The sequence below is a fragment of the Sorex araneus genome, chromosome 3 (assembly GCF_027595985.1).
Source record: "Sorex araneus isolate mSorAra2 chromosome 3, mSorAra2.pri, whole genome shotgun sequence".
NCBI lineage: Eukaryota > Metazoa > Chordata > Mammalia > Eulipotyphla > Soricidae > Sorex > Sorex araneus.
In genome coordinates, this window is record NC_073304.1 from 207854255 (window position 1) to 207878601 (window position 24347).

The window sequence follows — 24347 nt, forward strand, 5'->3', positions numbered from 1 at the left end:
GCAGTGCTTGCCTTACCTGACTTTCTGCATTCATCAACTTTTAACTAAGATTATGAAGCAAACGTGGATCTTCTTAGGATAGCCGTAAATCCAAACATAACAGAGAAAACAAACCAAGATGAGAATAAGAAGAGTTTTATTACCACTGAGGTCTTTCGGAGACTCAGCCTGTCAGTCCTTGTTCTGAAATAGGCCTCATCAAATGATGAGTGACTCCCCTTCAGCTTCTCAGAAAGGTTCCTGTACAGGCGTTTGGCAGCATTGGGAGAGGATGGAGCACTATGTTTTTTTGATTGAGAAAGATGTAAGTTCTGCATTTGTTGCGTCATTTTCACCCGGAAATTCCTAAGAGAAAGAAAACCTGATGTATAATTTACATAATATATTCATTGCCAACGATTCTTTTCCATCTCCAATAAGCTTCTGGAATCCCAATAAAATATTATAGTTGGAAGTGACCTGAGAGATCATCAGATCCAGCTTCTTTTACTTCTAGATGAGAATGTTAAAACCTAGGGAAGTTTGTTTATGACCTCAAACCTAATTGGTGGCAGGAGTAAAATTATAACCTCTAATTAATATGTAGACATATTCATTTGCATATAAAAATAATCTGTATGTCATAAATCTCTACCTAAAATCCTTTGATCTCCAGACTACGGTATGGAAGCACTTCAATTTTATTACCTAATGGGGTCTGCTCAGTTCTTGATTATATGTAATTGGAATCATTCCACTTACCTCCTTCTAGATGCTGCCCTCTGTTGGGTATACATGAGAGTGTGGTTACTCCCTGCAGACCCCTCTTCTCCAGAGGTGTAAAAATGGGCCTGTTGTGTGAGGCTTGATGAGCTATCTCAATGTTTGAGGGATTAAGGAGTTTGCACTCATTGGTCCATCCCTGTTTGCCTGCTCACCCCAGAGTACCAAGAGTATGTCTGTTCTTCAAAACACGTGTTTTGGGCATTCTCCAAGGAGTGCCTGTCTGATCAATAGATCTCTTAAGTAAGTGCTAACCAGTGTCATACCTGAAGACAGCTTCTTGGATGTTGCCATGACACTTCAAAAGTAATCCATCACTATTTTGTATTACTATTGAAATCCTGATTTCACCAGATTAAGGCTATCTGGCATGGTAGGGTTCTTTCTGTTTTACGTTCAAACTCATGGTGCCATTACTCTGTGCAGAAATACTCTTGCAGAGCATGTTGATATCATACTGATATTTAAAAAATGTTCTTCATAGAGGAAAAATATATGAAACTACCATATGAGGATGTTTGTGACACCCCCGCCATTACTTTTAGTTTTCCACTATGACATCTGATAAAGGCCAGAGGATTTAACAATAGAAAATATTCATTTCTCTAAACAAATTATACTTTTATTAGCTAGTGGGATTCTACAGCCATGTAGATGTAGTAGAGCAGGACTTCTTTTCACACCATGACCTCTTTTCAACTAGAAATGCAACATGAGTGAGCACTGCCAGAAACATCTCATATTAATTATATGTTTTATTTAAAATAAACATTTAGTCATGGCAAGTTTCAAAATATTTCACTGTTGTCAATTTTTTGGTGACCTCAGTTACATGACCCCATATGGGGTGGTGATTCACTGTTTAAGAAGTTAGGTATTAGATAAATACATACATTAATGTAATAACTGGTCAAGGCAATGATGAACAAAATGTCTCAGTGTCTGAAGCAGCCGCTGACACATTTGGCTTAGGTGTCTCTAGAGCATGTTGCTGCCCTTGCATCATCTTTACTCTTTTCCAATGGAATTTTCCATTTATAATACTGCCAGTGCTACTGAACTTCTAGTCATGCCCACTCCTTGAATTTTTGTAGACCAATGGAGCCCATGATAGAATATCACGGAGAAACATTTTAATTGACAGACATCTACATAAGGCTGACTTTAATGACATCCACTTGCAGTGAGATAAAATCTAAATGTCTTATGTTCACATACAGGTGCTTACCTTTTCAGTTTCATCTCTTCCTTTATCCCTACATTTTGTGCTTCAGACTTCAGACTAGAAAATGAAATCATACAAATTCATTTTCCATGTACAAACTGCTTCTCATGTATTGGAATGCTATCTGTGGTTTATGACATAGGAAATGTTTGCTGAGCTTTAAAGTCTATGCTCAAGAAATCTCCTACAACTCCAGGCTAATTGAAGTACTTCTTTATTCAAAACTTAATATTTGTCTATTATACAAATTATCTTATTGGGTTACAACTGTTTCCTTGTCTTTTTCATCTAGACCAGGCATCTTGAAAACAAGAGTTGCCAAGTATTACTTTTCATGTTGCTGGTATAACTAAAATGTACATGTAAAAACATGCACCAGGTAAAAGAAAGATAGTTGCGATTAGGACATGAATTGCTATTAATCCATCTACTAACTATATGATTTGGGGGAAAGTTACTCGACATGTCTGATTTTAATTTCTCTCATTTATAAAATGGGCATAATAATGTATACATATTATGGTGTGATAATTCAATGAGCCCACTGCGTGCAAAGAGCTTGAAACAAAAGAAGATTCATGGTAACCATCATTTTTAAATAGAGTATCCTCAACAGATACTTTAGACTGAATGAATGCACATATTCTACCAAATGTGACATACTAAGGAGCTACTCAGAAAGCTCATTTCCTCCTTCTGCCTCATATTGGATTCTGTGTCTACAAGCTTCAAGTAACCTTGACTTACTTTCGTTTTAACAAATGGAAATTCAGAAAAGTAAACCTAAAGCAAACTTCTGAAAAAAAAATCGAATGGAAATTCACCTTCATTACATTGCCCAATGTCTTTAGACCCTTTTTATGCCTTGTTTCCATTTTCCTTCAAGACCAAAAGACTCCCAAGTGTCTTCCAAGGTCATAGTCAGCATTACTCATGTCTCCTAGGCTCTACTCTGTCTTCGCTAAATGGGCACATTTATATCGGGGAGGAGGATTTAAAGCACCATCTGTAGGGTGAGTGTGCTTTCAGAAACATTTAATGATCTTTAATTTACACAAAAGCAGAAATGGAAGAGTAGGTGACTTGGCATCTTTTCTTTTTTATCTAAAAAAAATCCTTTGCTTTTGATGCAACTACAACTATTGCATTTCTTCTAGTTTGTTTCCATCTTCTAAACTTCCAGATTGACACGAAAGCTGGCTCACACGGGGATTCTTTCTGCCTTCTGTCTCGAGCCTTTTCCTTCAGCATTAAACGCCCCAGTTCAAGCCATCTGTCTTGTCTACATGATTATCTTTCCCAAAATAACTCTACATTCTTTTGTATCTCCCACCGTGCCCAGGAGTCCAGCAAATAAATTCTTGTTGATTGATCAAATTCCAGTAACTTGCCCTCTAACTAATGACACCTACCCACATGGCCCCTTTTGTCTCTGCTCATCTCCCATCTGTTCCCTCCAGTCAAAGGAGGTGGACTTTCTCCTCTCTTTGATTGCCTTCTCATTCTCTCCCAGCTGTCCCTTCCTTCCAGGCCATCCTCTAGTATGTTTCTGCTCTTCTAGATTTCACCTCTCGTTATACTTTCTTTTTCATCCTGTATATTTAAATTTTCATCTGATGAGAAAATCTGAGAAACTCAACTTTCTGTGCTTTGTTTGTTCCTGTAGACACATATGTCACTCACAGCTAACTGGCCTCTCAAATTTTTGCCCTTATGGAAAGGCATCAATACTTACTATATAGTAAAATTTTGGCTTTAAGATTCGGCAAAGAAAAATTTGAACCATAATTTTTGTTATCTATAGTCTCATGACTTTGGGTACTTTATTAACTTTATTTAACCATGTGTTTTAAAAATCCATAATAACACAATTTTACAGAGTTGAGAAAACTAAACCTATTCCCTTTGGTCATAGTAGTCACTCAATAAAGAGCATCATGATTGAGGTTATACTTTAAGTCTTCTTCCTAATACAGATATATCAACATACATTGTAATCATTTGAATATTTTTCTGTTTGTTCAAAATACTGTCTTGAAATATTATAATATTTAATATTATATTAAATATATTATAATATATTATATATAATATTATATTAAATATATTATAATATTCACTGATGATATTAAGTAGTTTTAATCTTGATACAAAAGTTTCAGTTACTGCAGGCTGGAGTGATAAGCGAGTGAGGTGCTTGCCTTATGTGTGGCCACCTGGGCTTCAATCTGCAACATTTCATATGGTGCCCCAAATTCCACAAGGAATGATCCCTATGCAATAGAGCCAGAAAAAAGCCCTGAGCACTGGGTATGCCCCCCCCCAAGAAAAAGAAGCAAGAAAATAAGAGAAAAGAAAAAATTCAGTAACATAGTAAAACAAATAGAAAGTGAAACTTGAAATTACATTAGAGAATGAGAGGAGTAATGATATGTCTAAACAAGAAATTAAAAAAGAAACGAAGTTAAAACATAATGAATGGAAACTGTTGTTCTTAGTCCTGTGAAGGTCTAGGATTAAATATATCTGTGAGTATAAAACATTCAAGTGATTTTCTCCAATAATAAAAGACAAAAACCTCCAATTGAAACTTTTTAAAATTTAAAGTAATCCACATAAGTGTAAATTTTAAAGGAAGACTGAAAACAGGGCTGAAGCAATAGTACAACTGGCAACTGTCTTGAATGTTGCCAACCCAGGTTTGGTTACTAGCACCCCAGATGTTCTCCCAAGCATCACTGGGAGTAACGCCTGAGTGCAGTGCCAGGTGCACTTTGCAATCTCTGCACCTTGCCAGATGTAACCCAAAATTCAATAAAAAGACTAAAAACCAAAGAATAGTATGTCAGTAAGAAGAACAAAATAAGGACCTCTGAAAATTCTGTTTTCACAGAAGTACTGAGGACATTAGCAAAATTTGTTATGGTCAGGACTGGAAAGATAACACAGTAAGTGGGGTGCTTGCCTTGTACACTATGGACCAGATTTGGTCCCTGGGCCATCACTACATATGGCCATACCCCCATAGCACTGCCGGGAGTTATTCCCTGAGCACAGAGCTTGGAGTAACCCTGGGTATTCCAGGGTGAGGAAAACTCTTCCCCTCAAAAACTTCAAATAACTTTTTAAGGGCACTGGAAATAAACTAGCTTTTTTTTTGCAGCATTGTAGGACAATAATTTACTGGTGAAAATGGATAACTTTGTAATAATTGAACTTTGTGGCATTTAAAAAATTGTGGGACAAGAGTGATAGAATAGTGGGTAGGAGTCTTGTCTTGGATACGGCAGACTTGGGTTCTACCCCCCGGCATTCTATATGATCCCTTGAGTATGCTAGGGGCGATTCCTGAGTTCAGAGCCAGGAGTAATCCCTAAGCATTGCCAGATGTGGCCCCCAAACAACAAACAAGCAAACAAGCAAATTTTCTGTATTTCCAGCATTGTGGTACCTTAAAATACAAATAGCTCCTAGTCATAGTAAAAACCATAGGCTCAGAGGCCCTGGATAGTGCAGACACAGCTCTGGAACTTCTTCAGAGCCTCATCTTCAGGGCACTGTCACTGTGGACCTCTAGCGGTTCCCTCTAAGAGCCTACTCATAAGATTTTCCTTTATTTAACCTGACCTGAGCTCACCAAGTGCAAAGAACCTTTTCCTCTTGGGCATCTGTCAAAAGCTAAACATTAGCTATTACTTAACATCACAGCTGTCTGAAGAAGTGGCTAAGAATGGGACCAATAAGTGTACATCAGAAATATTTAGAGAATTAATTAAAAAATTAGAAAAATTTAAAGAATTCATAGAGGGCTTTGAAAAACTCGGACATATTCAGGAGGATCTAGGAGAGCACATGCATGTCCAGAATGGGAGACTTCCTCAGAAAATACCTGGGAAAGATCTAGGTTCTCATCTCTGCCTGACTTTGAGGCTCTGTAAGCAAGAACTAAAGACAAAGGCAGTGCTGTCAGCTGCCTCGTGAGCTCCCCACCTTGCAAACAGAGAAACATTGCAAAGAGTGGGAGACTTACTAGTTCCAAACATTTAAGGTTACTTCTGTTGAATTGGTTTTTTTTTAATTATTTTTTTTTATTGAATCACTATGTGGGAAGTTACAAAGCTTTCAGGCTTAAGTCTGTTATACAATGCTCAAACACCCATCCCTTCACCAGTGCACATATTCCACCACCAAGACCCACAGTAAACCTCCCCCCCATTTCCCCACCCCCTTAGATCCCCACCCCGCCTGTGTCGCTGATAAATTTCACTTTACTTTCTCTTTACATTGATTACATTCAATATTTCAACAAAAAGCTCACTATTATTTTTTGGAGTTCCCCACGTCCAAAGACAGACCTGCTGGAAAGGAAGCATTTGATAATTTGTTTTCCATTGCTGAAAATTAAGAGATATGAGGTCGTGTGGCCACAATAACGGCCGCGAGGTTTTGGATTTCTGTATTTTAGTATTTTAGTAACTAAGTCCAGAGAAATTTCTGCCAGAAGTTGCATCAGACCAGAATCCCTAAGGTACATTGAAGACAAGGTCGGCAAAACCCTCCACGACATTGTAGCCAACTTCTTCAAAGCTGACACACCACTGGCCAAGCAAGTGAAAACAGATAAATAAATGGGACTACCTTAAACTAAGGGCTGGAGCGATAGCACAGCAGTTGGGCGTTTGCCTTTCTCGCGGCTGACAGGAGTTCGAATTCTTCCGCCCCTCTCGGAGAGCCCGGCAAGCTACCGAGAGTATGGAGCCCGCACAGCAGAGCCTGGCAAGCTACCCATGCGTATTGGATATGCCCAAAACAGTAACAATAAGTTTCTCAGTGAGAGACGTTACTGGTGCCCGCTCGAGCAAATCGATGAGCAACAAGATGACAGTGACAGTGACAGTGACCTTAAACTAAGAAGCTTCTGCACCTCAGAAGATACAGTGATGAAATGAACAGAAATTTCCCCAAAGAAGAAATCCAAATGGCTGAGAGGCACATGAGAAAATGCTCGACATCACTAATTATCAGGGAGATGCAGATCAAAACAACAATGAGATACCATCTCGCACCACAGAGACTGAATTGTTATATGATAACTTGTTACTCACACAAAGGTGGTCATGTGCAATAAAACAAACAAACAAAAATCACACAAACAAAAATCTTCCAAAGATCCAGTCTTGACTTGATGGATTAAAATTTGAAAAATCACTAAACACCATACACTGAAGAGAAAATCTGATTTCCAAAGTTGGCACATGATATTATTCAAAATGCCTGGATTTCAGCAAAACCCATGAGACATGCAGATATACAAAATAGTATGCTTCATGTACAACTATAACACTGTCCCTAAAGAAACCCAAATGTTTGACTTAGATATCTTAAGTCTGATATTTTAATTTTTTTCAAAGAACTGGAGGAAATGTTGTCATCCAAAATGAAGAAAATTATAAGAATGGTGTTTCACCAAAGACATTATCAGTACAAATGTAGAAAATATAAATTATACCCAAATCAAAAAGAAATTCTGGTCTTGAAAGTTATAAGGACCAGAATGAAAACTTTACTAGGGGATATACATATAAGATTTGAGCAGGAAGAATAATCAACAAATCTGAAGACAGGTCAATTTATCATTCAAATTGAAGAGCAAAAAATGAATAAAAATGAACAAAAGGTCAGAGATCTATGAAATATCATCAAATATACAGACATATGAATAGGAATACCAGAGGATAGAGAAGGGGGAGAAAGAATATTTGAAGAAATAGTGATGATTCAAAGATGCAAATTTTGTGGAAAATGTTAATCATCATAGCACTGTCACTGTTGTAGCACTGCCGTCCCGTTGTTCATCAATTTGCTCGAGTGGGCACCAGTAACATCTCCATTGTGAGACTTATTGTTACTGTTTTTGGCATATTGAATATGCCACAGGGAGCTTGCCAGGCTCTGCCATACAGGTGGGATACTCTCGGTAGCTTGCCGGGCTCTCTGAGAGGGACAGTGGAATCGGACCTGGGTCAGCCACATGCAAGGCAAATGCCCTACCTGCTGTGCTATCACTCCAGTCCATTAATCATCATATCCAAGAAAATAAATAAACACTTTATTGGCTAAAATTAAATAGGTCCATTCAAAAACACAACATAATCACCGTAAAAATATAACAAAAAGAAAAATCTCAATACACAAGAGAGGAAAGATACTGTAAAATATGCTAGAGCCCATCTCATATCTATCATCTTTTCTTCTTTCTATCTAAAACACAAGTAAAAATTAAATTATAAATACACTGTATTTAATGGCATTAAAAGGACAAAACTAAAATAAATTTAAAAAATGAAGCATGAAAATTTATTCACTTATTCTCAGTTACTCTGTGTGAATGTGGTAATGTGATTCTTGATGGTATTACATAATTCCCACAGCACCTATAAGAGCTTCTTGGAAATTATAGTAACAAGCGCTCAAGCTCTCTGTACCCCGAAGATAAGATTGAGCTAGAAAAAAAAAACATTTCATTCAAATGTTGAATGAAATTTATGAAGGGCAAAATAGACGCCTAACAGGGAAGCCACTATTCTTGTGCTATATCTGAGATAATACTCTCCAGAGAGCATTCTTTATTCACCAATTTCACTGACAAACTCTACAGACAGATCTATAGTTACATTCATTTCATTCTTCAACCTCAAGATAATCATAGTGTTTTGAAGCACATTTTTACAAGTAGGGACTGCTATTTGGCAGAAATAATTTGAAATAATCTTGGCTTTCCTATTTATTAATTTATGTATGACCATTTCTATTTATTTATTATTTATGTATGACCGTTAATCATTGTATGACCATTGAACCATATTTTGATTCCCTATGTTTTCTTATTCATTAACAGTGTTCTTTATCTCCTTCACCCAGACCCCCCCATTTTCCAGTAGCTTGGCAGTCACACCCACAAATTGCCCCCAGCCACCGTGTAATCCCATCAATGGCCAAGATCCAGAGACTATAAAACAATGCTCCTGGAAGAGAGAGACGCAGAGTCTCTCCCCCCCCCCCACCTGACTGTCTTCACCGGTGCCCCTTGGAGGGTCCCCACCCCAAGCAGAGCCCCGGCAGCCAAAGACCACTGGAACTCAGCCACAGCCATGCTCAAGGCCCCTCTCCACACTTTTGGATGAGCCTCATGCATGAAGGAACCGGCAGAGGAACCCAGGTATGTGGGACCCTGGGCTGAGATCTCCAAACCTGCTCGGATTGGGACTGGGCCTCCTCCACCCAGACTCCCCCATTTTCCAGTAGCTTGGCAGCCACACCCACAAACTGCCTCTGCAGCTGTTTAATCCCCTCAACTACCAAGATCCAGAGATTATAAAACAACATTCCGGGAGCGCGACCTCTTTATTTAAATTTTTTTTTTATTTTATTGAATCACCGTGAGATAGTTACAAGCTTTCATGTTTGGGTTACAATCACACAATGATCAAACACCCATCTTCTACCAGTGCATATTCCCCACCACCAATATCCCCGGTATACCCTCCCCCTTCCCACCCCTTCCCACTGCTTCCATGACAGACAATATTCCCCATACTCTCTCTCTACTTTTGGGCATTATGGCTTACAACACAGACACTCAGAGGTCATAATGTTTGGTCCATTGTCTACTTTTGGCACACATCTCCCATCTCGACTGATTCTCCAGCCATCATTTTCTTAGTGATCCCTTCTCTATTCCATTTGACTTCTCCCCTCTGCTCATGAAGAAGGCTTCCAGCTATGGGGTACAACCTCTGATAGCCTAGTTCTCTCTCTCAGAGAACCTGGCAGGGTACCTAGAGCATTCTGCCTGCATGACAGAGCCTGGCAAGCTCTCTGTGGCATATTTGATATGGCAAAGACAGTTACAGTGATGGGTCTCATTCCCCTTACCCTGAAAGAGGCTCCAATGCGGCATCATTGGGAAGAATGAGTAAAGAGAGGCTGCTAAAATCTCAGGGCTAGGACGAATGCAGACGTTACTGGCGCCCGCTCGAGAAAATCGATCATCAATGGTATGGCAGTGACAGTGATACCGTGATGACCATTAACAATATATTCAGATTCCCTATATTTTCTTATTCGTTAACAGTGTTCCTTATCTTAGTTATAACAGTCAATGTCTAAAAGGTATATGAGAGCATTTAATGAGAGAATACATATAAATTATTTTATCAGAGTGCTTGAAGTAAATAGATGTTCAACAAATGAATATTTGACATCTATTTAGTTCAGGTCTGTTGCTCCTGTCTGCCTTCTGATGTTATTCATTGTCTAGAATTTCTTACAAAAGGAATTATCAAATGTACCTTAAAAATCTGACACTGTAACTCAGCTTAATTATTTTGAGATTCATTTATATATTACATGTCTCAATATTTGTTCACATCTGTTGAGCAGTATTCTTTTACATACATATATATAACAGTTCTTATAAATTTATTCATTTAACAAAAAAACTGGGCTGGAGCGATAGCACAGTGGTTGGGCATTCACCTTTCACGCGGCAGACCTGAGTTCGATTCCTCGGCCCTTCTCGGAGAGCCCGGCAAGCTACCGAGAGTACCGAGCCCTCGCGGTAGAGCCTGGCAAGCTACCCGTGCATATTATATATGCCAAAAACAGTAACAATAAGTCTCTCAATGAGAGATGTTACTGGTGCCCGCTCGAACAAAATGATGAGCAACGGGATGACAGTGACGGTGACAGTGATCAATAAAACTAAAGCCCACAGACTTTGTTCTTAAGAAAGAAGATGTGTTATTTTTTTTAAATCCCTTTCTTCCAAAAGGCTTAGAGGGACCTGAACCTTTACTTAAGGTGGATTGATCTTTGCATTATAGCTCTGGGATCTAAGAAAAGATTTCTCTAAGAGTACTCCTGACCCTTATGAGAAGCTAACTTCTAGTTTCTCCACAATGTTTCTGAACATGAATAATTTATTATCTCAATAAAATAAAATAACTGTTAATTGTGCCATATATTTATGAAGGCAGTAATGTCAATTCTACACATAATTCATTAAAAAATTTGACTTCATTTTTGAGACTAATGTTGCTCTGATACTGAACTCAGATGGAAAAGGCATCACACACACAAAAATTAAGTTGTCTAAGTTCTCTTTAAAAAATTCTCCATAAAATTAAAAAATAATAAAAAGGACTGAGTTCAGTTCTGTGATGCATGAAGTGCCTACTTTGCATGTAAGGTTGTGAGGTTGTGAGTTTGATTCCCCCCAACCCCCACCCCCCATCACTGAATGCAATACCCATCATGGCTGACGTGATCACAGGCACCACAATCAGGTATGAGATAGCACCTCAACTTAGTGTCTTTGTCCCTGGACATTGCAACAACAATAAGAAAGGGAAAGGAAGAGAGGGAACAAATAGGAAGAGTTTAAAATTGCCCAAACAACTTTGAAAAAGAACAAAGTTCGAGGACTGACATTACCTGATTTCAAGACTTGCTATGAAATTACAGTAATCAAAGCATACATAAGGATAGCTATAGAGATAAAGACAATGGCATAAGAATTCACATATGATGAATGAGATGAAATAGAGACCAGAAATAACCCAAACAAATATGATCAACTGACTCTTAACAAGGTGTCAAGGTAAATCATTAGGGACAGACTATATTCTTCCCAACAAAGAAAGTTGGAATAATGGACATATGTATGGAAAAAAAATTAAGAACCTCAATTCCCACTTCATTTATACATAAAAATTAACTTGAAATTATAAATCCAATTGCAAAAGTTAAAACAGAAATTTCTAGAACAAAACACAGGTGAAAATCTTCATAAACTTGAATAATACAATTTCTAAAAGAGTCCCAACTATAAATTAAATCAATAAATTAGACTTTCTCAACATTTGAAATGTGTGCTCATGGACACAGTGTAGTTTGACTTTAGTGCACTTCTGAAAGACTTCTGAATACACCTGAATCCAAGTTCTAAGGAAAGAATGGCAGTTTTCTGGATAATCTGAGTCCAAAATAGCAAGAGTCACCTGTAGGGAGTAAAGTCTAAAATTTATTTCAAAACCAACTGTTCCCTAAGGTCTGGCCAACTTCTCAACATGAACCTTGGCTGCCATATTACTGAGTCTGTTAACTAACCACCAAGGTGTTTTGGGTAAAGAATGGGTCCTGGCCAAGCCTCCATCCTGCTTGTGGTGACAAGCTGATGCAACTGCTTTGACTCAGCCAGACCCACAAAGGCTGCAGCCTCACTACCCACAGGGTCTGGGTACCACTGTTTGGAAATGGAGGAAACTGGACCAATGAGAGGAGCCTTCGAGAGCCAGCCCATGATTTCCTCCATTCATCCCTGGCAAATTGCTCTGAAGGCTTCCTGGAAGTGATCACATACGAACAGACAACCAGATGTGGTTTTTTGGTGAAACCTGGGTTAGTTCACTGACAAACCACCTTTATTTGTTTTCCTTCCTTCTTTGACTATCTCCCCTTTTCCTTCATTCTTGAAACCCTGAGGCTGTATGTCTCAATACTCAATAGCACACGACCAACAAATTTTTCCTTCACAGCAAAGACAAAATGTAATAACAAACCTATGAAAAAGTCAGCACTATTATTAAACTCTCGTTTTATAAGCAAGGACACTGAGCCTGAGAGAAGGAGGTAATTTGTTCAAGATATTACAGCTTAATAATGGAGAAGGCAGGATTTGAACTGTGCCTCCAAAGGAGCTCTTAACAACTCTTCTATTGTTCTGTCCAAGAAACTTTGATCTGACTGCTGCCAGTTTCTTCTACCTAGACCCTAATTCTAAAGACAAGAGTTCTTGCCCCCCTGAGGAGTTCTGGCATGACCATAGTTTCCACTTCATCAGGAAATGTTTATGGGAATTTCTCATATTTGTGCTGTGAAAATAGATCTGAGTCAGTCTGGGAACGGGGCAGTTGTAAGATAGAATATTTAGAAACAAACTCTAACCAGGCTTGACAACTGGGTAGACAGATACATTCAGGTAGAAGAGTGTTTCTGTCTGGGGCAAGATTGCTCTCCAGGCCATGGACATGACCTTGGCACCTTCAGATTTCATCTTGACTACAACTAGACAGAAAAGAAAGTGTGACCCCTCCCTTCCTATTCCCTACTTTCTGTTAATATGACAGGTACGTCCATGATTGCTGATAGTGGGTGGCCAACTCTGTTATATCGATGATATCTGACAGAATGGAAATACCCTCTCCAGTGTTTGAGAACTCAGTTATTCAATACATTCTGAAAAGCCAGCTGTGTTTCCACATGAAGACAGTGACTGATGTTTTAAGGGGAAAGATCAAGTTTATGAGAAAGAAAACGGAAAGGCAATACTGATTCTAGTGTTCAGTAAACCCATACAGGTGATCAACTTTGTGACCACTGTAATGTACACAACCTTGGAAAATCCAGAGGGGTCGGGCAGATAAGATTCCTCACATTGAGCTGTCTTGGTTTGCGTAGGACTAAGAGGGATCCTGAGATGGAGGATCCTCCGTGCAAAGTTGGAAAATTACTGGATAAATTGAAATGAGTTGGTCAGATAATTAAGCCCCAAGGCTATTCAAAGGCTAACAGGGAAAATAGTTATGCAGGGCAATAAATAAGAATGTGATATGTAAAATTATAGAATAATTACAGTACTTTTTCTGTGAACTTGGAGGATATTAATATAGGGTACATGAAGCCCTGAGTTCAAGTCCCCGCACTGCAATCAAACAAGAATGATGTCTTTATCTGTATCATACACCTAGACCCATAATGACCCTTTGAAATAAGAACCATTATTATTACAGTTTCACCTAGTGAAAAATGGACATACCTCTGAGGGGAAGGTCTGCAATTTAATGCCCAAGATATTTTAACCTTTAAAATATTGCTCTCCATTGCAAACACATGATGCAGAAGAGTGAATGGTCAACTTTGGGGGTGTCAGAAGGAGGTCAAGGGAGGAGAAGATTAGAGACATGGATTATAGGAGGTGATATCTGAGAAGATCACTGACAAGAAGGGGAAAAAAGGACATCTCATGCCTAGTAGCTAAAGCTGGGACTTGGAAATGTGAAATGCCGCAGTGTTGCTGAGTGCAGATGGAAGGACGGGAAAGCTCTCCTGAGAATCACCTGTTCTCTTAAACTTACAATGACACATTTCATTTCTGCTGGGACCCTGGAAAAGTAGTGTGGTGAGATAGCAGCAAGTGACTTGGAAGCTGCACGTGACAAGAAGCATAAGCTTTCACCTATTCACAATTGTAAAACACTAGAGAAGTCTAAGGGAAAATTGAGGTTTGCATTGTTAGAGCACTGTTATCATAGTATCCAGAAGGTGGTTTGAAGAGGATTAGAATGCGATGAAACCAAGTGAGAGGAGACAACAACTTTGATACTTATGGAACATTTTTGTGAGAGCTGATGACTTCAGCTACAGCATTTGGCCCTGTGAATGGAGAGGACTGGGGAAGATGAAAAAGATACAGAAAATAAAATGGAGCAAAACTGGCTAGTGATTGGTTGGAGGAGTTAAAGGAATCAGGAAACCCAAGGATAACTTCTCTGAGCCTTTCTTGGTTGACTAGGTATAGAAAGGTTCTTAGGATAACTAAGAGAAAATCCAAGACAAAAGGAATAAAGGAGGAAGGGTGGACAGGGAGCTACAGTGAGTCCAGCTTTCCACCAAGTTATTCCCAAGGGCCTATAGTAAGTCTAGAATGGGATCATACACTCTGGATTTCCCAGACCAAGAGGAAAATAGTTTATAGTCAAGCTACTTAGTTTTACAATCAGGAGTGCACTATTGATCATCATGCAAATCTCGAAAATAGGTATGCTATAAATAGAAAGCAGAGCTAACATTAACACAACATCTTTTGGATTCCTAATGGAGGTAGAACCCATTTAGTTCATTACAAAATGAACTAACTGAACTTATTACTATCTCTTAAGAATATCTGTTTTTATCTTTTGAGGATTGGACCAAAGTGACATAGAGACAGTAGTGGAGAGTCATGTGCCCTTCGGTGGTGGTGGTACATGGTGGTTTTGTACACCAGCATTATGAACTCTAATACTATTGTAACCATATTACTTAAACTAGAATTCAAATTTTAATTAAAATAAATAAAAATTTAAAAAGAAAAAAAGACTGTATTTTCTAAAAGACAGCAGTACTTTGCTGAATTCCTGGTGAGAGGACTTCAGGTAATTTAATACTATAGATGGAAGTATTTATTTTTTTCCAAATGAGCTGTCTGAAACGCAAGTCTTAGTCCATTCGCAGACTAACTATGTGTATGGGGTAATTGGAATAACGGAAAGCTGCCATGAGTTCTGTACATGAATTCCAGTCCAACTTGAATTAACTCCCCGAAAATATTTGGATATGTACTTCAAAACCTTTAAGATCTTCAGTATCTTGGCTTTAACAATGTGGGGAAAAAAAGTCACTACTAATCAGTATTGAAGAAAAGTATTCATAGGAGCCATTTATTTTAATTTGAGTGTTCTGAGGGTGTTGGGTCACATCCAGAGGTGCTCAGGTGCTATTCCTGACTCTTAGCTCAGGAATGGTCCCTGGTGGTGCTGGAGGACTGAGGTGCTTTGAAAGGGGTTAACTATATGGAAATGTTTTGCCTCCATACAGTGTATCTGGCACAATTTGAGATTTTAAAGGCTATTTTACAGCTGTTTCTTCTAATACCCTTAGGGTCTTAAGAGTGCTCAGTGTCCCTTACATGGGGGAAGGATTCAAAACATTTTTCTTTCCCATTTAAGGCGTTATCTGTGGATTTCTGGTGCATGATCTCTGGATTAAAGTAAATAAACATGCTGCACTATTTACTATAGCCAGAATCTGGAAAAAAACCCGAGTGCCTGAAAACAGACAACTGGATAAAGAAGCTATGATACATCTATACAACGGAATACTACACAACTATTAGGGAAAATGAAGTCATGAAATTTGCTTATAAATGGACATGGAGAATATCAAGCTGAATGAAATGACTCAGAAGAAGAAGACAGATGAGAAATGACTGCACTCATTTGTGGGATATTAACAAAAATAGTATGAGACTAATATCCAAGGCCAGGAAAAACAGGGGCCAGGAGGACTGGTTCATGGTTGAAAGTCTGCCACAAGTGTGTGTGGGATAGAGGGTAGTTAGGATAGAGAAGAGACCAGTGTGACAATAGTAGGTAGACCTCATACCTCTTCATCCTCAGCAATGGAAAACAAATTATCTAATGCTTCCTTTTCAGCAGGTCTGACTTTAGGGGAGAGACTCTCCAAACAATAATAGTGAGTTTTGTTGAAATATTGTATGCAATCAAAGTGAAAGTAAAGTGAAATTTATTAGTTGCACAGGCGGGGGGGGGGCGAAGGGTGGGGGGGCTAGGGGCGTGGGGGGTTAGGGGTGTGGGGGGGCGGGGTGGAGCTATACTGGGATTCTTGGTGGTGGAATATGAGCACTGGTGAAGGGATGGGTATTCGAGCATTGTATAACTGAGATTTAAACCTGAAAACTTTGTAACTTTCCACATGGTGACTCAATAAAAAATTTAAAAAAAAAAAGAAAAGATCACTCTGAATAAGTTCAAGAGTGTTGAAAGTACATACAGGAATATACATGACAACCTTTCAGTATTTGTATTGCAAACCATAATGCCCAAATTGAGAGAGAGAGAGAGAAAAAAATGAGAGAGAGAGGAGGGAGGAGAGAGGAGAGAGAGAGAGAAAGAGAGAGAGAGTGCTCCCTCCATAGAAGAAGGTGGGGGGGGTTGGAGGGAAACTGGGGACATTGGTGGTAGAAAATGTACACTGGCGAAAGGACAGGTGTTGGAATATTATATGAGTGAAACCCAATCATGAACAACTTTGTAACCACAGTGTATCTCACGTATACACTCACGTATATATCTCACGTATCTCAAAGTAAATGAACAATGATACTAATTATGTACCACACCTTCCAACAAGGCAGCTTAAAGTAAGCTCTGCTGAAAGCATCAACTGAGCTTACCATATCTTCTTGGAAACAATCAGGAATGGTAAGAATGGAGGACTAGAGTTCCAGGAAGAGCAAGGGAATTTCCCAGACACACTTGCCTTCTAGGACCCAGTAGAAGTTCCCTACTATCCTAACATCTCATGGGGTCTCTACCCACTAGGCAATTCTGTCTCCTTTCAGAATGCCATCATTTGCGTAAAAAGCCACGTCACATGGGAGAACGACCCTGGTTTTTGTGATAAAGTGGCTTGGGGAGCCCATCCACAGGGCAAAACATCACCCATCTCTCGGGTTTCCTAACTTTGGTTTTTATTTAGAGAAGCATGCTGCTCCCTGTTCTAACATCATTTGTCTTTGTCAGCACCCAAGGCCACAACTTCATCTAACCAGCCAGTGATATACTGCAAATAAAGTGCACCAAAGACATTCAATTCTTTATGGCGTTTATATGGACTCTGAGCCTACTGGAGATGGATTAATGCTGCCATAAAGCCTTGGAGTAGCCAAGAAAACAAAAGACTACGGAGCCGTCGTGGTGCTGGTGCCTGTGGTAAAAGGCAGCTGGTGGTAAAAGCAACAGCTTTCTCCATTCACTCTCCATCTCTGCAGAGGTTGCCTTTCCTGTGTTTCAGGAAATGGGGAAATCGAGTGAGTATGGGGCTTTGGGGTAGGGAGAGCTCAGCAAAGAAGAAAATTCAGCCTTAATTATCAATAGTACTTCCAGCAACCTTGATCAGGTTCACGACCGACCGGCAGGGGTAAAATATCCCACTTTGAATGGAGCACATCCTACCAATTATCTGTCTTCAAGGAACAGGGAAAGGACTTAAAGAGCATGGCTGCAAATTAGAGCATGGGCTAAGCAAGATTTGCATTCATGCCCACTGAAAACCCAGCCCCAGGCAGCTATCTTTGACATCATAGTCCTGGCGCTCTTTATTAACATGCATTCCTAGATGGATACAGCATTATGTCCATCCCCAGTCTCAGCATCCCACACCACACTCCCCATTCCAGTCCACTCCCCCTCCCCATCGCTGCAAGATAAAGAAAGCAGTTTGCCTGTGTTTGTGTTCGAGATTGTCCGTCTGACCTGACGGGTCCTATCTTTACCTGACCCAACAGGTATTTTACAGGTACTCAGAAACCGGACAAGAAAACAATCTTAAAAGAACATATTCTCTTTCAAAGAAAAATACCAGTCAGTTATGCAAGTACTTAATGTCCTTAGTCTGCTCAAACAAAATGCCCAGTTACCAGACGTGGGGCTTCCTCGCCCCCATCCTGGTCTCATCTCTCCACGTGAACATGTATGTATTCTTGCAGACCACTGTGTATCTGATTATGAGCATTCTTCAGGGGCTGCCTGAAGCTAACTTTGGAAAGAGCATATTTAAAAAAAATAACATTTAAACCGCAGCAACACAGACACATTAAAAAAAATCATCAGTGCTAAGAAAGCCCCGCATGCACATGAAAAAAAAAACGCAATATATTTGACTTACCAGTTTAGGTTGCTCGAGGCAGCAGGGGAACAAGTTGTTGGTAATTGTCCAGAGCTTTCATTCAATAAATCACACTGGCTTTGCTTTCTCCTGTGGCTCAGCCTCTGCGCAAAGCAAGCGATCCTCCTTCCTATTCTGTGTGAAGAATAAAATGCGAACAGGATCACTACAGGCAAGATCTGAAGTCCATGATCACTAATCTACTCTTAATGCAAAATCAAAAAAACAAATGATGCCCAGGGAGAGAAGGAAAGAGGTAAACAGCTTGGCTCAGGATCTAGGTATATTCTCGGGAATGTAGCCCCGGGAAGGCTTGAGTTTTCAAGCTCCTGTGTACGTAGTAAAAAGATGCCATGACTTCAGTATTTCTTTAGCCTATTGTATCTGTGAGTTTCAATAGGAGCGGCAGAACAACCAGCTTCATGGCAAACAAGACTGAGTCAGAACTGATTGCCACTCCAAGATGAGCAAGGGGTGGCAAGGCAACCACTTAGCTTGGCACAGTATCAACTGCAGAGAAAGCAATATCAACTGACATCCAACAATCTGAGATGTAGTGAGCCATAGCTCTCCTGGGGCCACCCAGCCCCTTCCTCCCAAAGCTGCCTGGGACCAGAAGCACACAGGTGGCAGCCACATCTCTACACCTTAGGACACCTAGACAGTTCTTAGGGGATTTCTGCAGGAGCCGAAAGAGTTAAGGAAGGCCCCCTGGTCCAGTCAGAGCCGTTCAACCCATCCATGAGTTGTTTTTTTTTTTCTGAGCTTGGTGTGAAAAAGTAGCAGCTCTGGGACACCACGAGACTCATTTTCCAGAGGAAGCTTTTCTGTGCCAGCCATGGGTGGGTGCATCTGGCTCCTCTCACCGTTCTATGTTATACCCGACTAACGACACACACAGAATGGACTTCCTAGAAAGCTGCTTACACAGGCATTTTTCACGGTTCTCTCTGAAATAATACAGCAAATGATATTCTATTAATGAGGCAGCTTATTATATTAGGGAGACAGTACTGATTGAGAGCACATATGAATACCACACACACACACACACACACACACACACACACACACACACACGCACATGTCCCTAGCAACAGCATTAAGAATCTTTCTTAAAGCTCTATTCAGATTCTCTCGCCGCCAAATGAGAGCTTAGCTTCTGTGATGACGTCAGTGACTTCAGCAATAATTCTGGACCCTTCTCATGGGCACTGACCTTGAGCTGTTATTTATACCTAGAGTCAAACCAACTGCCAAATTTCGGATACGACTTCGTAGCAAATTGAGAGAAAGTCTTTTGGTTGTAAACCAGAGGGTAGACTTTGGCTTGGTAATTATTATCAAGTCCTGAGAATGACATTTGGATTTCTAAAAATCTCCCCCTTTTGAGAGTCCACATTTCTCCCTGGCATCTTACTAGTCCCAGACAGATGGGGTTCCAAAGCAAGGTTCAGTGACCCATAAAACCTGCAGGTCCGAGCATGCTTTAGCTTCTCACGACAATTTTTTTCTCCTTAAAAAGGCCAAAACTCTCCCTGGAACATTTACTTTTCTATTCTTCTTTGAATTTATCTGTTTCTGGAGTCATTGCTACAAATAATCTAATTAGGGAATATTCATACCCTTGAGGCTCAGAAGGCTACTTGTTTTCATCATGGATTAAGAAAATCCTTGATGGACTTGCATCCAGGCTACCCTTTCACAGTTTAAATCTAAATGACTGCCAGGAAAAACTTGACGCTTATCTCTAAAAATTTTAACTTGAATGCAGATTTACTTAAATTCCAACTGCTGAGGTAAACTGGCGATTCTGAGCCTTTCTCTGAAGGTCAGGGTGCTTCCTTGCAGGGGTTAAGAGTTCAATCCTCTGTGCAAACCTGAGAGAACCCCCGTCTCTCGTTACAGCAACATTCCTTCCTGGAGCAAAGGCTTCCGTCATTTCACGAATCTGTGTCTCCTACAAAGGAGATCCATGAATTCATCATATATCCATTCAAGCATGTATTCTTCAACAGATCAGATATGTATTAAGGATTTAGTAGCTTAGATATATATGGCTAGGTATTTTAATGCTACAAAAGCCTGTCGAGGAAAGATAAGCTCTGACATCAGGTAGCAAAATTTCCCATAATCTGGTTCTATCTGTCCTCTAATCTAATTTCTACCACCTTCCTCCTTGCCCTCCATAGTGTTGCTTCTTGGAATGTCTTTCAGCCACATGGGCATGCCCTGCTTTTAGTGTGTTATTATTTGGGTGGGGGTGAGGAGGGATAGAGGGGTGGCCCTCTTCAGCAATGCTAGGATCTACTTGGGCTACAGCAATGCCCGTGAGGCAATAGGTATGATGGGCTCTGTGCAAACCATACATGAAGTCCAGTCCTTGGAGTTATCTCCCTGGTCCCATTACTCTCTCTCCAGGTTTCATTCTGTGATATCCTTCTGCCGGAATGTTTTCCCCTTTCATCTGGTTAACTCATAGCCTTGAAATCGTGGTTTAAACATCATCTTTCTGGGGTCTCTTTCTAGTCCAGGTGCTCTTAGGTGCCTGGCTCTGTGGTTCTATAGTACCTTGTATTCCCTCATCACTATATTCATCACTTTTTGTTCAATTTACTTGTTTAACATAAGACATCCATGTTATATGACAAGAGTTTAAGAGCAGAGTCTCTTATTTACTGCTCTCCTTCCAGTGTCAAGCAGAATTCCTGGCGCATAGAAAGCGGTCAGTAAATATTTAGAGAATGCTTTGTCGGAGTGCTTAGCGTGTATTTGTTGAATGAGTGAATAAACCATCTCAAAGAATAACAGGGGTCTGAGAACTGAAAGCACCCTGAAGTTCACTTAGTACATCTCATTTTTTCTGGCCAAGAGGCTGTAGTTGAAGGCCGACTCTTTCTCTTTGGGTCACGACTCATGCTGTTCATACCCATCCATTCCCCTCACCCTCCAGCACTTTCGCAGCTTGTTCTTGCTTCTTTGTTCTCCAGCTGTTTCCTGGAGTTTGTCTCATCTCTACAAACTATTGTTCTCTCTAACTCCTAACACAAGCCTGCAATTATGGGATGCTTGATTCATTCAACACCAAACATTTGAACAGGGAATGAAATAATCAGTCTTGCTTTAGGGCAAGTACCATGGTATTAGGGAAAGGATGGACTGGATCGGCCAGACCCAGACAGGACTCTCATAATGACCGTCGCACAGAGATGGGCTTTGAAAGTCGCCTTGCCCATTCTTTGCCTCCTGGCTCCCTCACTCGCCCCACCCTCCCTATCATAATACCAGTGTTCTCACTTGGAACATGGAGAGTGTTTGTTCCACACTGGGCACTTCCCCTCCACCCAATTCCACCCCCACGGTGAGCTCACTGGCTTAGGTTATGGGTGAAGGAGTCTGCCTGACTAAAACACAGCTCTTCTAAAGGCAGAGAATGCATCTGGCTGATTTTGTGTCTTCATCCTTCAGCATTTACAACCCTGGCCCCGTGCTTTGCAGCCAGTAATTGCTCAAGAAGCATTAACAAAGAAAAGGACTTGTTCTATGCAGAGCACTGAGGTGCATTCAGGTGAGGTGGGAGGAGGGCTATAAAAATGAATGAGGCATATTTTCTTTTTCTTTTTTAAAAAAATAGTATGACTAATTACTTTTTTTTTTTGTCTTTTAAATTTTATTGAATCACAGTGAGATAGTCACAAGCTTTCATGTTTGGGTTACAATCACACAATGATCAAACACCCATCCCTCCATCAGTGCACATTTCCCACCATCAATATCCCCAGTATACTCACCCCCCACATCCCCCCCACTCTCCCTGCCTCTATGGCAGACAATATTCCCCATACTCTCTCTCTACTTTTGGGCATTATGACTTGCAACACAGACACTGAGAGGTCATCATGTTTGGTCCATTATCTACTTCCGGTACACATCTCCCATCCCGACTGATTCCTCCAGCTATCATTTTCTTAGTGATCCTTTCTCTATTCCAGCTGCCTTCTCCCTCTGCTCATGAAGCAGGCTTCCAGCTAGAATGAGGCATATTTTCAAAGATGAAAGAGATAAAACGAGTGAGAGAGATACGACTCATTCTTTATCACAGGGCAGAATTAAATAAGTTCCATAAAAAGAGTATGTGCAACCTGCCAGTGGCAATGAAAGAATTAATATTTCCTTCTGTGGAGCATAGGGATGATTAATAAAAAAAAGGGTATATCTGAACTGGTTCTGGAGGCATAAAGATCTCTTGAGGCTGAAAAGAAAAAAAAAAGGGAATGGAGTTGATGCACAGAGTTCCTGAACTATTTTGGGAATGGCAAGTAATTCAGTGAGGTTGGATTAAATGGTGACTGGAGGAGCTAAGGATAGGCTTCAAAGGAAGGTAGGAGCCAGACTAGAGAGCATGCAAATGCTATGTTAAGGAGCTTGGGTTTTTATCTCATAGGTGACAGGGATTTTAACAGGAACCTAAGAGTGCAGTAGATCAAGAGCTCTCCAGTAGAGTTGTGAGGTCCATGAACATTGGGTGGGGGGGGAGAATCTTGAAGCAGGAAGATACTGATATGAATGTAAAGATGAATGGAGGGCACACTTTGGAGGTAAAACTCACAGGACTTGTCAATGGTGCAGGAATGTAGATGAGCAAGTGTGAAAGAAGGTGATAATGACTTCGGATGTTTTAATCTGCCTAATGGCAGGTGCCAATGACATCAATCAACACAGCCACCAACACAGAGGTAACTTGGATGTTCATGTCATTGACTACATATCTTGGAAGGTGCAGGATGCGGGGGAGGGGAAGGGGGGAGAGAAGCAGGATGCTGAATCCTTGGAGCCACGAGAATGTGCTAGTAGTGCTCTGAAGAAGTCCACCATAGCAGCTCAGAAGGACAAGTGGGCCGTGACCGGCAGATGATCTGCAACATGCAAGGTCATCTGAAAGGGAAGGATGTAGAGCTTCCTAGGAGGAGGCTTCCTGATTCAACATGAGTTTATAGTTTCCTATCAGTGTTGTTGAGCTCAGTGGAAATAAACCAGATTTGGGATGGAGGTGGGAGAAGTTGAGTTTGAGTTCTCTAGTTCTTCATCTGTCACGTGACTTGGGCAAGTTACTTTCTAGCACTAGGTCTCAAGTTTTCTCACTCATCAAATGAAGGTGTTGGGCCAGTTAAACTCAAAGGTACCTGTTAGAGACTGTTCACTAATTTGTGAAGTGTGCCGTATGGAATTTCAGAATATTTGTGACATTAGGTCAAAATCCAACAACATCAGAAGCCAACAGTGTCCACTCCTGCAAAATCATGACCATTTCTGAGAATGCCCATACATCACTGCAAATATGTCTGCCCTGTGGTTAGCTCCATGTGGCTTGTCTGTAAGACATAAATTTGAACTGATCGCTTTTTGATGGCCATTTTTAAACAATTTTTCACATTTTTTTAAATGAAAAGTCCGTTTAGGGGGTGCCTTTTCATCGAAGTTGTGAAATTAAATTATGGGAAGAAAGCAGCAGTTCCTTACTGTGGTCAGCAAAGAGGCTGGCCAGCCTACTTCCGCTCCCTAATCTCCTGACCTTCCTTAGGGTGCGGCAGCTCAATAACGCCTCTGATTCTTTTTTTCAAAAATAAAATGTGCTACTTATCAAAAGCTGCTAAAAAGGAGACAAAAAATAGGAAAAGAAAACTAACACCCCAGGGTGTATCTGAACATGCTTATTATGTGTGAAGTTGTTAGTAATGAATGCGAAACTCTTCCTCCTCCTCCCTCTCGATTCCTAAGCCCCAAAGAAAAA

General features: G+C 40.3%; 1 protein-coding gene across 1 annotated transcript in view; it reads right to left on the bottom strand.

Annotated features, from left to right (window-relative positions):
• Nucleotides 1–24347, bottom strand: part of ANKFN1 (ankyrin repeat and fibronectin type III domain containing 1) — a 438173-nt gene that overhangs the window by 164867 nt on the left and 248959 nt on the right. The window contains 2 exon segments of the mRNA XM_055133117.1: nucleotides 144–345; nucleotides 18557–18691. Coding sequence (XP_054989092.1) covers nucleotides 144–329 — 186 coding nt within the window. The 5' untranslated portion in view covers nucleotides 330–345; nucleotides 18557–18691.